Below are 14,454 nucleotides of genomic sequence, written 5' to 3'. Positions count from 1 at the left end.
GGGAGGAAGAACAAGAAGATTTATTCAGATGGTTGACCTTTAAATATAAGTAAACGCTCTACTTGGTGAAAGACCCATTCCTCCGCCACTAGTTCCTCCATTATCTGATATCGTCGCTCTTTACACGTCTCTATTACGTCGCAACCGATGAAGATTTAATTAATTGCTGCCATTGATTCCTGTGATATTTATTGTTTCCACAGATGAAGCTGAATCAGATGTAATTAATGGACTCTACCTGGGTAAGCTGATTGTTGTTAAGGTAGTTGGTCAAGTTCTGCCGTTGTATGCTGTTGAAAGTTCTAAAGTATGAAGGAGGATATAGATTAAGATATAGAATGTTCTGCTAATAATGCTCTCTATAAGGTTCTGCAGTGTAATGTTCTATAGCAGGTTCTGTAGTGTGATTTTCTCTAGAAGGTTCTGCAGTGTGTTGTTTTCTAAAGGTTCTGTAGGTGAATGTTCTCTAGAAGGTTCTGCAGTGTGATGTTCTCTACATGGTTCTGCAGTATGATGTTTTCTAGAAAGTTCTGCAGTGTGACGTTCTCTAGAAGGTTCTGCAGTGTGTGCATACTCAGTGAGTCCTCTGTGTGCGTCAGCGGGGTTCCGGCGGAGCCTCCGTCTGTGGCGGAGGATGGCCTACAGGGGGTGTCGTCTCTCCTGCTCCTCCTGCTACTCCTGCTCCCCGCACAGCACCTCCCTATCCAACCCTTATGAGGAGGTGGTCCTCTACCAGCGCTCCCCCCAGGAGAACCCCCGCCTCATTGTTCTTGTGGGTGAGACTTTCTCCTGCTCTGGACTGGTATCTACTGTTTATCCCTGGTCTGGACTAGTCTATACTTGGTTAAACTAGTCCAGCTGACCCTTCGGTTTCTATTGGTACTACTACTTCCGGTTTTACATTGGGCTCCAATAGTCTCTAATAGTTCTCTCTGCTGTTCTCTACTGGTATCTAATGATCTCTACTGTACTGGCCCGACCAACTTCTGGTTTGTGGTTCTGCAGGAACTTCAGGGGTCGGAGTGAATGAACTGAGGAAGAATCTCATCAGGATGAAGCCCTCCTTATTCAAGGGTCCCATACCACGTCTGTACTCGCTTCCCACCTTGTATCATGGACCCCTTTACCATCTCTATACCCTCCGTATTACCTGCTGTGTCTGTGTGTCGTTAGATACCACCCGACCAATGAGAGAAGGGGAACAGACAGGGAGAGAGTACCACTTTGTCACCAGAGAGCTGTTTGAGTACATGGTCTGCAACAACAGGTACGCACCCAATTACAGTCACATCGACTGCTTCTTTGTTTCCATACTTGGATGTCTGTGTCCATTTGGTTTGTTTTTCATCTGTAGCATTGTGTTCTGTATGTATTATTTGAAATTGTGGACAGGAATAAAGAATTCATGAGTGTGTGTGTGTGAGTGTGTGTGTTTCTGTGTGTGTGTGTGTGTGTTTCTCTGTGTATGTTTCTCTCTGTCTGTTGGTTTCTCTATGTGCGTGTTTCTATGTGTGTGTGTGTGTGTGTGTGTGTGTGTGTGTGTGTGTGTGTGTGTATATGTGTGTGGGTGCGTTGCTCTATGTCTGTGTGTGTGTGTGTGTGTGTGTGTGTGTGTGTGTGTGTGTGTGTGTGTGTGTGTGTGTGTGTGTGTGTGTGTGCGTGTGTGTGTGTAGGTTCCTGGAGTATGGGCTCTGCAGGGGCCACCTGTACGGGACCAGCAGCGATGCCATCAGAGAGGTGCTGAAGAAAGGCAGGATCTGCATCATCGACGCTGAGCCTCATGTGAGACCAATCCTCTGGGCCAAGGGAGCCGCTCTCCTGCCCCTAGTGGCCACTCCAGACACACCACACCCTGAAGCAGAGATGAGGGATACATTGTTTATATCCATGAACCTTCTGATAGATAATACAGCACGATCTTCAATAGGCTGTATTAATATGGAGAACTGAATGCTGCCAATTGAATATAGAATAATCCATTGTTTGTGTTCCTTCGTCTATGTGTCTGCATGCGTGTGGTGTGTCTGTGTGTAAGAGTCTCCATGCGCTGCGCAGCAGGAAGTTGAAGCCCTACGTGATCTTCATCCGACCCCCAGAGCGTGACGTCCTGAGACTGACCCGGCAGCACGCCCGCATCCTCACCTCCTGCTGCAGCTGCAGAGCCTATACCGTAACACACACAGACACACACACACGCACACACACACACGCACACGCACGCGCACACGCACACTATCTTACTATCAGCTCGCTCATTTCATTTCTCCTCCTTTCCCTTTACATCCTCCCATCTCCTCCTCCTCTCATTCCTCTCCTGCTCCTCCTCTCTCCTGGTGCAGGAGGAGGACTATGAGGAGCTGGAGGAGGCGTCAGGGCTGATGGAGATGAAGTACCGCCAGCTGTTCGACCGGACGGTGGAGAACGGAAGGCTGGAGGAGGCGACGGCGGAGCTGCTCTCTGTCATCCAGGAGGCGCAGGAGGAGGAGCAGTGGGTCCCTGCTCCCTGGAGTGTCCCAGAAGAGTCCAGACGGGAGGAGCGGAGGGACAAGGGGATCCGGGAGGAGCGGAGAGGAGGTCTGACCTACACCATGGACTACACCAGCGATGTGTACTAGGAGGAATGCCTTATGGCCGTCGCACTCCGGCGAGCCGTCCACTGGCATGCAACCTTATATCAGTTCTGAAACATCATTTTTAACGTGAGCGCTCAGACCCGAAGCTCATTCCAGCTCTGCTCAAAAGCTTGTCGCACCGTGCGGCGCCATGAAACACAGAACAAGCCCTAGAATCAAACCAAACGGCGTGTTTTGCCCTTTCTACGAAGCAGTGGTCCGTGGCTCGTCTGGTGTGCCACCAGCTTTAACTCAGACAGAGATAGTCAGTTCACCTTTTCGCTAACATATGCAAGAAAAACTCCACACACACACACACAGCACAATAACGGCTTTTAAACTGAGGAGTTCACATGCAGTGAGGTGAAGCCGCACATAGAGACTGGGGGCTTACGCTAACGTTACGCCAGAGGTTGGAAGCTGCAGATGCATGGTTCAGAAACCAAACACAAACTGCAGTATTTGACACTTGTGACTCAAGCCATGTTTCCACCAAAACAACCCCTTACTTTTGGTCCCAGGAACTGCCTTTCAGGGAACTGGAAGGTTCTTTCGGCCCCTTGAATGAAGACTCTCTTAAGTTAGGAAGATTAAGCTCCTTAACATCAGATATATAACGACAAGGACATGACAAATTAAGTAACTTAACATCAGGTATATAAGGACAAGGACATGAACAATTATTTCCCTTTACATCAGGTATATAACGAATAAAGGACATTACAAAGCGAGAAATAATGAGAGAAAAATCATTGCATCATCAGTTACGACGTGAATATGCAGCATTTTCCAGAGTTGAACTGGACGGACCCTGAAGCTCATACAGCCAGAGTGTGTGTTGAGTGTAGTGTGCATGCTCCTGTGGGTTTAGCCGATGATCATAGAGCTAGTTTTAAATCCAGTTTGCAGGACAAGGGGGACTATGACCAATAGCGTGAGTGCGTTCTGTTATTCATCCAAATTTTGGAGTCAATCTTTTTTTAGGTTGATTCCCTGCTCAATAACTAAAAGTAGTCTATTCCTCTTTCGGAGGACTGTAGCGATACAAATGCCCATCTTCATTTTATTGAATGAAACGCACGTAACAGATGATTATAGGTCTTTGATGGTAGTTTACCACTCGGGATGATCAATACAGATAACAGACATTGATAACAATAGGTCTATGATGGTAATTTACCACTATGATTTAAATTACCACTACTACAGATTTTTTACATTTTAGGGCATTTAGCAGACGCTTTTATCCAAAGCGACTTACATCACATTGAAACACCAACGGCAAAGTCAACCATGCAAGGCGACAGCCAGCACGTGTAAAGTGTCTTGCTCAGGGACACATCAACACTCAACTAGGAGGAGCTGGGGATCGAACTAGCAACCTATCGGTTACAAGACAACTGCTCTACCTCCTGAGCTAACACCGACTCCACACACACACACACACACACACACACACACACACTATCAGCTCGCTCATTTAATTTCTCCCCCATTTATACTTCGTTCCCTTAACCTCCTCCTAGCCACGTCAGCGCTAACGTCAACGCTAGCGTCACCGCTGCCTGAACGTCGTAAAAGTTGACAAATTTGGCGGTAAAAAACACCCAATCTGGCAAGACTGCCTGCACGGCCCCCGCGCTAATCTCAGCATAGATCACTGAGACCAACTGAAAACGAAGCCGATATGGAACTTAAACTGTGATTCTGAAGAAAGTATAAAGATTATCGGAATTTGGTTTTCCGATTAATGAAGAGTTGACCACTATGGATGATCATTACAGATATGTTAACAATCAGAGTTCCTAGACTGCTACCCCCCCCCGAGCAGGGACCTTTTGAGGGGTAAAATAATGTCCCTGGAACTTAATTGAAGATTCCTGTGATGGAAATGTACAAACGTTGCACATTTTCAAGTAAGCAATTCCTGTCCATTTCATGTCCAACTCATCGGTTTAGATTGTATTCAGGAGCATCAGGACATAAGCTAAGGCCTACTGATACGGCCGAACAATAGCCACACGAGGGTCCGGTTCCCGTGGTGCCACCTTTCCGCCCAACCGGAGCGCACTTCCAACCAAGTGTCATTAAAGTACCGTTGAATACTCTTGCTCTACCACAAATTAGAATGCACACGGAATTGCATCAGGAATTCAAGCTTTGTTGAAAATAGATGTCCAGGGGACAAAGCAACTGTCTCTGGGACCACAGACAGTGGTGTACTGGCCGCTGGGCTTACTGGGACAGATCTCGCTGGGCCACAGCATCGTCAGCCCTGTTCCAGGAATGCCTTAAGCATTTTGACTAGTAGTAGTGCAGCAGTGAGACAGCGGACGAAAGCAATGAACGATCACAATCATGGCATCAGAGTTTTTGTAATTTATTTTGAGTAGAACAAAGAAATAATGACAGTGTCATTTGAGGCTGCAGTATGCGTTTGTTTTTCACTGCATGCATCTTATACTGGTGGTCAAACAGTGGGTTCACATGTTAGGTCAAGAAAATTGAATAATTGGGTTAGTCCGACTATGCTTGGATTATTAAAATGCATGTAAACACCTAAATCAGACGAAAATCAAGTTGTGTTTCTCATAGTCGGATTCAAACCCCTAGATTATTCGATTGATAGTCGCATTAATCGGCCATGTATACACTCAATCGGATTGGAATCGGATTTTGCGTTCTGGGCATGCTCGAGATTTTTTCCAGGGGCCATGAGCCGTAATTAGAAGGAGACGATAGTCGTCTTGTTGTCGACTAACGGCGAGAAACGGCGATTTATCTAAAAAAGGAAGCCGGGGTCGTGCAAATGTAGTTACCCCCTATAAAAAGAGTATCCCCGGCCGCAGGAGCGCGCATGTATTCAGTGCAGATGGAAGTACACAATACGCTTTGATTCCACCCCGTTCACCTAAGGCTAAATTAAAAGTACATTTTTTTCTAAATGTTGGTCATCAACAAGGTTGTAATGTAGTAACTTCGGGCACATCTGTCAAAACAATTGTTTTTTCTTCCGACAAGTTTACGATCTTTATTTATCGCGCCGTGACCAAACTGACGGGCATATTCCCAGTTATTATGTATCTTAAAGACTGTGTCTGGTTCTCCGACTCTCTGGTACCTTCAACAATAAGTTAAGACTCGTGGTGGGGGTTATCTCGGCCATGGTTGAGAAGAATTGGGGGAAAGGAACTTTGGCTTGGACTCTCAGAAGTCCCGAATGAACTGTGACGTGGAGGAGAAAGGGATTGTTGTTGTTGTATTCGGACTCCGCCGGAGCTCCACCATCGCAGGAGCTGCTCCGCCGCCGTAGGAACTCTGCAGTTGGCGCAGGAGCTCCGCCACTAGACTCCCTGCCAGGCAGACACATGGCCAACAACGTTGAAATGTGTTAATAGACTAGAGAAAAGTAATTTTGTTTGTTATTGTGGATTCAGATCTTAGATTATTGGAGGGGATCCACAAAAGCCTATATGATCGGAACAAGGAGATGTGGGAGCGGAGGGTTTATTTTTGGAAATTTTTCGGGTCATTGAGAGGTCGCAACAATGGAGCGTCGGAGAATATCATGGACCCGAACAGTTTGTTGTTGCTGGTGACATAAAGAGCTCAGCCGGTGGCTCTATTACCCCTAGTTGTAATGGGTACAGCGCCACCTATCGTACCGGGGTATGACATGCTTCAGCCAATGAATCGATTATCTCACCGCCATGTATACTCTGACAATTGAAGTTGTCCGATTGAGGAGCATAGTCAAACTAAGGCTTGAATCGGTTTAAGCTGTTCATGTTAACATACTGAATGAGAGGCCCAGTGGTTGACATTATATGTAAACACAATATGTAAAGCACAAATATGTGTGCGTGTCAATGTTTATTCTTACCCAGCTCCCCCCTCCTCTGTTTCTCTCTCTTAATCCCATGACAGATGGTGTCTGATATGTTTTAAGTGACGGATTAAGGCCTGGCCTGGTGACCTCCAAACTCCTCCTCCTCCCCCACCTCCTCTTTTCTAGCCATTACGGCACTGGTTTATCAGCCCAGGATTCTGGGAGACAATTTGCAGGCGTTGTATCCTTGCATTCCGATAAGCATTTTGAAGCGAGTTATTGAGATACAATAACAAACAGGGAAGAGGTGAGAACTGTCAGAAATACTGAAATATATTTAAAATTGAGTGCTGTAAACAGTAAAGACAGCAAAAAATGCTTTTACTCAAGTATCGACAGGCTCTTACATGTTCATTCCTCACACGGGCCGCTCTAAAGCAGTAGGTGTTGCATGGACTGAGACCGTTGCGATGGTGATTGTGGACCATGGTCTGCTCCACATACAGCTGGGAGGCAGAGTTCTCCACCATGAACTACTAGTAGTGTTGCAGACTCACCATGAGGCCCTACGCGCCCCTACACACCCTTCCCGGTGTGAGTACCAGATGTGTTCAGCTGCCAGATCGGCTCGGGGTCCTGCGCTTACAGATGACGTATCGACACTTGACGTATCGACACAAGCCAACGGACAAACCCGGAAGGGGTGTCTATAAATGGTGCTCAATCAGTTTTGGTTTTGATTTCATTGAACGGAGCCCGTTTTCTCACAAAGCCATTGGAAACATGTTTAAAAGCACTGATGAATGCATATTTTTACTTTCACATATGTTAAAGTAAGGATTGGTATTGTTAAAGTTAGATATTAAGACAGTATTTTCTAGTTTCTATTAACTGAAAATGAAGAACTTGGACAGTCATATGATTGATGAGATTTTATTTGCTCATACAAAGCTGAATAAATAAGACAATACATTGATACAACTGAGGAACAGCTCAATGTAAATCCATAAAAAACGGCATGTTTAGATCCCATGGTGAATTGAGGATGAATTCATGAATGTGTTCATATTAGATATTCATCCTATTCCTTGAAAATAGATTTTTTTTTTTTATGATTTTCCAGATGTTCAATGAATTGTAACCTTGCCTATACAACTAATAACAATAAAAAATGTAAAATTTTCCTCTTTTCCACTAGGGTTATCTTTGCTCTATAATTTAACAAACATCTGTAAGAAAGGTAGGCCTATAAGAATGTATATAATGTGTTATCACATTCATGAATATATCCTCAATTGGCCGCGGGATAGAACATGATGTTTTCATGGATTTACATTGAGCTGTATGTGTGTATGTGAATTGCAGTGTATGTGTTTGGATACACACACGAGCACACACACTGACATACTTCTTTTTTTTCATGATGCCTGCAGTGGCGATATCACACAGGTGTATTCCCACAGGCTCTGAAAACAACAGTCATCAAGCCATATCTAACTTACCATTTTTTAGCAAAATCATTGAAAAAGCTGTTTATCAACAGCTAAATAACTACTTCAATCACTGGATGTGCCAAAATTGTCTTAAATTGAACAATGAAAAAACTGAAGTAATGGTCTTTGGTGCAAGGGATGAACAATTAAAAGTCAGTGCACAGCTGTTATGTTAGAAAGCACACACCAAGACAGAAATCTTGGTGTAGTCATGGACTCGGACTTGAATTTCTAAAACCACATTAAATGCCATACTGAACTAACTGACTAAGGTGTAAATTTGAGATGCATTTTTGACTGATAGATGCTTCTGCTTAAATTATTTCGGTATTTATAAATAACATGAGAAAAGAATGTCGGACAAAATCCCAATCCCAATGTATTGGCATTTATAAAACTTTTGAAGGACTAATTAAATACATTTTAATACCAATACCATTTAAGGTATTAATTTAAGCATTTGTATGACTCGGATTTATTTTATACAGCAATTAAATGACTTACTTGTAGATGTATGAAATCAATGCTTGTTTAAAAACAGTCATCAACAGTCATCAATTCACTTCTAAGAAAAGAACAATATAGGTACATCACTCATGAACAATTATAGGCCCATATCTAACTTACCATTTTTTAAGCAAAATCATTGAAAAAGCTGTTTATCAACAGCTAAATAACTACTTACTTCTTAGCAATGAATACATTTACATATCGCTGACACACCAGCTACTGAGTGACGCGCGCATGCGCATTTAATGACATCGTTTACAGGAAGTGCGTCATTATTGCGCATCTAGGACTCGATCTGGCAGCCGAACACATCTGGTACTCACACCGGAACAGATTCAAGATCCTGGCAGGAAAATCTAGAGCACAGAGGATGCGGGCGGTGGGATATGAGAGGGAATAAAAGAGATGGGAGGCATCAAAGATGTTCATTGTTACAATGTTTTTAGTCGTTGATGCAATTTCTTGAGACCAGTAAGCTGTTGACTGCATACAGTCATTGAAACAACTATTAGGCTAATTCAATATATACCGCCGAGTTCACCTGGACTCTGCATAGCCTCCTCCCTGACCCCCAAACGACCCTCCTCCCTGACCCCCAAACGACCCTCCTCCCTGACCCCCAAACGACCCTCCTCCCTTACCCCCCACTGACCCTCCTCCTCCCTTACCCCCAAACGACCCTCCTCCTCCCTGACCCCCAAACGACCCTCCTCCCTGACCCCCAAACGACCCTCCTCCCTTACCCCCCACTGACCCTCCTCCCTGACCCCCAAACGACCCTCCTCCTCCCTGACCCCCAAACGACCCTCCTCCCTGACCCCCAAACGACCCTCCTCCCTGACCCCCAAACGACCCTCCTCCCTTACCCCAAACGACCCTCCTCCCTGACCCCCAAACGACCCTCCTCCCTTACCCCCAAACGATCCTCCTCCTCCCTGACCCCCAAGCGACCATCCTCCCTGACCCCCAAACGACCCTCCTCCTCCCTGACCCCCAAACGACCCTCCTCCTCCCTTACCCCCAAACGACCCTCCTCCCTGACCCCCAAACGACCCTCCTCCTCCCTGACCCCCAAACGACCCTCCTCCTCCCTGACCCCCAAACGACCCTCCTCCCTGACCCCCAAACGACCCTCCTCCTCCCTGACCCCCAAACGACCCTCCTCCCTGACCCCCAAACGACCCTCCTCCCTGACCCCCAAACGACCCTCCTCCCTGACCCCCAAACGACCCTCCTCCTCCCTGACCCCCAAACGACCCTCCTCCCTGACCCCCAAACGACCCTCCTCCCTGACCCCCAAACGACCCTCCTCCTCCCTGACCCCCAAACGACCCTCCTCCCTGACCCCCAAACGACCCTCCTCCCTGACCCCCAAACGACCCTCCTCCCTGACCCCCAAACGACCCTCCTCCCTTACCCCCAAACGACCCTCCTCCTCCCTGACCCCCAAACGACCCTCCTCCTCCCTGACCCCCAAACGACCCTCCTCCCTGACCCCCAAACGACCCTCCTCCTCCCTGACCCCCCTAAAACCATCCCCTCTTACAGACTTATATGTTGTACGGCCTGGCACTTAAAAATGGTACTTATCTACTATCTTACCCTAGCTACCTTTGTTGTATGCGGGCAATGCATTAACCTGGTGATTGTTAGTGCTTAGCACTTGGTTCTATGAACATCCTTACTGTACCTACAGCACTATCTTGTTGTTTCTCTTTCTTCTGACAAATGGACTTACGTTAAGTCGCTTCGAGTCATAAATTACCCCGAATGGCCATTCAGTCCAACCGACTAGAATCTTTAGAGTAGAGAAAATATGTTGGTCCCTCCCTACACTAAGGCCTTTTTAGTGGTTATATAGGGCTGAGGGACTGACCCATACAAATAGGCTTGGGTAGTTGTAATATAGGGCTAAGGGGCAGACCCATACACTAAGGCTTAGTGGTTACATAGGGCTAAGGAGTAGACCCATATACTAAGGCTTAGTGTTAAATAGGGCTAAGGGACAGACCCATACACTAAGGCCTGGGTAGTGGTTATATAGGGCTAAGGGACAGACCCTTAAACTAAGGCTTAGTGGTTACATAGGGCTAGGGGGAAGACCCATACACTAAGGCCTGGGCAGTGGTTGTATAGGGCTAAGGGGCAGAAACTTATTTTACTTCAGGGAAAGTTAGATTTACTTGCGGTAGATTTAAATTATTTATTTGGTTGTTTAACATGTTAAAAAGTCAAGGTTAAAACAAGTAATCAACATGAATGTCAAGAGACAGCATTTTTTTATTAAAAAAAAATGGTTTCTGAAATAAAACAATTTCATAAGGACATACATAACAGACATTTCAATAAATTAAACAGGGGCACTGGCAGTGTGCGAATACGGGGGGGCGAGCCCCAAATTGAAGACCCCCTGATTGAAACTTGAGACCCCCCGATTGAAACTTGAGAACCCCTGAATGCCTAAACTGCTAAATCGATAAAGACGGGCAGAAGAAGAATAAATAATAACTAGAATTGCAATCCCTGAAGGTATTGCGGTGTGAATGCTAACGCTGAAATGCTCCGCTCTACTGCTGAAGCTGCACGTTGAAGAATCGTTGCAATGAATCTAGGACATCTGCTGAACAGTTTGAATGTAGAATGAAGTCTGTAGAATGAACTATGAATGAGTTGAATGGTTTTGAAGTCATACTGCTAAAGTCTGCTGACGCTGAAATGCTCCGCTCTACTGCTGAAGCTGCATGTTGAATCAATACCCTGAATCTATGAAATCTGCTGAACATTTTGAAGGTAGGATGAAGCCTGTAGAATGAAGACGCTGAATCTAGGAAGTCTGAGGAACATTTTGAAGGTAGAATGAAGTCTGTATAATGAACTATGAATGAGTTGAATGCTAAAGTCTGCTGACGCTGAAATGCTCCGCTCTACTACTGAAGCTGCATGTTGAATCAATACCCTGAATCTAGGAAATCTGCTGAACATTTTGAAGGTAGAATGAAGCCTGTAGTATGAAGACGCTGAATCTAGGAAATCTGATGAACATTTTGAAGGTAGAATGAAGTCTGTAGAATGAACTATGAATGAGTTGAATGGTTTTGAAGTCATACTGCTAAAGTCTGCTGACGCTGAAATGCTCCGCTCTACTGCTGAAGCTGCATGTTGAATCAATACCCTGAATCTAGGAAATCTGCTGAACATTTTGAAGGTAGAATGAAGCCTGTAGAATGAAGACGCTGAATCCAGGAAATCTGCTGAACATTTTGAAGGTAGAATGAAGTCTGTAGAATGAACTATGAATGAGTTGAATGGTTTTGAAGTCATACTGCTAAAGTCTGCTGACGCTGAAATGCTCCGCTCTACTGCTGAAGCTGAATGTTGAATCAATACCCTGAATCTAGGAAATCTGCTGAACATTTTGAAGGTAGAATGAAGTCTGTAGAATGAACTATGAATGAGTTGAATGGTTTTGAAGTCATACTGCTAAAGTCTGCTGACGCGGAAATGCTCCGCTCTACTGCTGAAGCTGAATGTTGAATCAATACCCTGAATCTAGGAAATCTGCTGAACATTTTGAAGGTAGAATGAAGCCTGTAGAATGAAGACGCTGAATCTAGGAAATCTGCTGAACATTTTGAAGGTAGAATGAAGCCTGTAGAATGAAGATGCTGAATCTAGGAAATCTGCTGAACATTTTGAAGGTAGAATGAAGCCTGTAGAATGAAGACGCTGAATCTAGGAAATATAATAGCAAGATGGAACTAATGCAGCTGAACTTTTTAATGTTTGAATGCTAACATCAGCGCTAACGCTAAGGTCAACTCAAATGTCAGCGCTAACGCTAACGTCAACGCTAACGTCAGCGCTTATGGTGACGTCAATCCTAACTTTAGCGCTAACGCTAACGTCAATGCTAATTCAGCGCTAATGCTAACGCTAACGTCAACGCTAACTTCAGTGCTAATGCTACCGTCAGGGATAACGTCAACTCCAACGTTAGCGCTAATAATAACGGCAATGCTAATTCAGCGCTAATGCTAACGTCAGGGATAACGGTAACGTCAGCTCTAACGGTAACGTCAATGCTAACTCAGCGCTAATGCTAACTTCAGCGCTAATGCTAACTTCAGCGCTAATGCTAACTTCAGTGCTAATGCTAACGTCAACGCTAACGTCAGCGCTAATGGTACCGTCAATGCTAACTTTAGCGCTAATGCTAACGTCTGCGCTAACGCTAACGTCAACGCTAACGTCAACACCTACGTCGGAGCTAACGTCAGCGCTAACGTCCGCGCTAACGTCAACTCTAACGTCACTGCTAACGTCCATTGTTGTAGTCCATGACAAAGACTACAATACCCTCCACCACACTGGCTTTAACCAGATTCCAGAGTGGTGCGCTCGCCACTGATAGTCAACGAGCAACAGCTGTGGAAAACGGTTAACGAATCCGGAATAAAACTAAAACTGTGAATTTCAAAAAACTATAAATGATATCGAAATTATGTTTGAATATTATTGAAGAGACAAATGTGTAAATCTGTTTAATTCTTTGAATGATGGTAAACGGTTGAAATTTGACCAAGTTATGAAGGTTTGAATGTTGGAAGGGTTGAATCGAGTCAAGGATGAATCAGCCTCATTTGAATATCGACTGTTGGAGACCACTGATTGGTCAACGAGCTGTTGCCATGGCAAACGGTTAGAGTGAGAGCAACTGAAAACGAATCCGGAATAAAACTAAAACTGTGAATCTGAAAAAACTATAAATGATATCGAAATTCTGTTTGAAGATTATTGAAGATACAAATGTGTAGATCTGTTTAATTCTTTGAATGATGGTAAACGGTTTAAATTTGACCAAGTTATGAACGTTTGAATGTTGGAAGTGTTGAATCGGATGAAGGGTGAATCAGCGTTTTTTGAATTTTGAATGGGAGTGAATGGGGCAATTTTCGGTGAATAAAGTTGAATATCTCGGGAATTATGAAGAATATCAATAAGAAAAATAATAGCACGCGATTCCTAATGGAGCTGAACGTTTTAATGTTTGAATTAAGTTTCTACGTTGAAGTATGGCGAAGGAGTTGCACGACAAAAAAGTGGCGGAATAATAAAAATAAATACGTAGGATTTCAAAGCTGTGAATGCTAGCAGCATTCACACCAATAAATGTCATAAATTGGCATAAGTGTCATCAAATAAAAACAGCAAGAAGAGTCAAGAAAAAGTACATTGTAGAAACAACACCTTGATGTGTAAATCTAATGCGCAAGGTTTTGTAAATCAATTCCCTCGGGTCTCAATCCGGCCGCACGGAATAGAGTGGCGAAGTCACGCCTCTTCCGGTAGAGCTCATGGGACCTATGAGATCGAAAAATATGAATGGGTGTCAATGGAGAGAAAATAATTATTTTCTGGTCCCATTCTTTATATGCCCTGGATTACACATATGCTGTTTGTGGATTTAAATGATAATTTTTCATGCAAAGAAAACTAAAAAATTTCGTGAAGAAGTTTGATAATTTTAGGTTTTATGTGAGGCCGCTTTGTGAAATACAGCTCTTTGCTGCTCTCGACGCATATGATATACGTCACCACACCCGCACTTGGAACTCGGCACAGAGATGGCGATCTCTCTGCCCCACTTCACCGCTTTTTCCATGGGGAGGATAAAAGCATCGAAAGAGGTGAAAACCACTATAAGTCGGGGCACGTGCAGAGTTTCAGTTAGGCCGATGGGAAGATTGTCGGTCTTCTCCACGCCAGTCGCAGGGAGCGTGACGTCACATACGAGCCGTGTAGTCTTTCTCGTTGTGTTTTCTCTACAGCCTTTATCTGAACAATTGCACAATAAACGGTCAAACTCTTTGCATGAAAAATTATCCTTTAAATCCACAAACAACATATGTGTAATCCAGGGCATATAAAGACTGGGACCAGAAAATAATTATTTTCTCTCCATTGACACCCATTCATATTTTTCGATCTCATAGGTCCCATGAGCTCTACC

The 14,454-nt window shown here is 44.5% G+C and overlaps 1 protein-coding gene across 7 annotated transcripts in view; it reads left to right on the top strand.

Moving 5' to 3' along the window:
* Positions 1-8,201, top strand: part of mpp4a (MAGUK p55 scaffold protein 4a) — a 66,053-nt gene extending 57,852 nt beyond the window's left edge. For 6 of the 7 annotated variants that reach the window (XM_030381942.1, XM_030381947.1, XM_030381943.1 and 3 more), the window contains 6 exons: positions 204-242; positions 600-776; positions 1,006-1,267; positions 1,674-1,782; positions 2,036-2,170; positions 2,340-8,201. In XM_030381942.1, coding sequence (XP_030237802.1) covers positions 204-242; positions 600-776; positions 1,006-1,267; positions 1,674-1,782; positions 2,036-2,170; positions 2,340-2,615 — 998 coding nt within the window. In that variant the 3' untranslated portion in view covers positions 2,616-8,201. The remainder of the gene's footprint in view (positions 1-203; positions 243-599; positions 777-1,005; positions 1,268-1,673; positions 1,783-2,035; positions 2,171-2,339) is intronic. The other variant, XM_030381946.1, reaches the window with a different exon arrangement.
* The last annotated feature ends 6,253 nt before the right edge of the window (positions 8,202-14,454 follow it).

This window comes from Gadus morhua, chromosome 16, assembly GCF_902167405.1.
Source record: "Gadus morhua chromosome 16, gadMor3.0, whole genome shotgun sequence".
Classification (NCBI taxonomy): domain Eukaryota; kingdom Metazoa; phylum Chordata; class Actinopteri; order Gadiformes; family Gadidae; genus Gadus; species Gadus morhua.
This window is presented reverse-complemented; position numbering and strand designations above follow the sequence as displayed.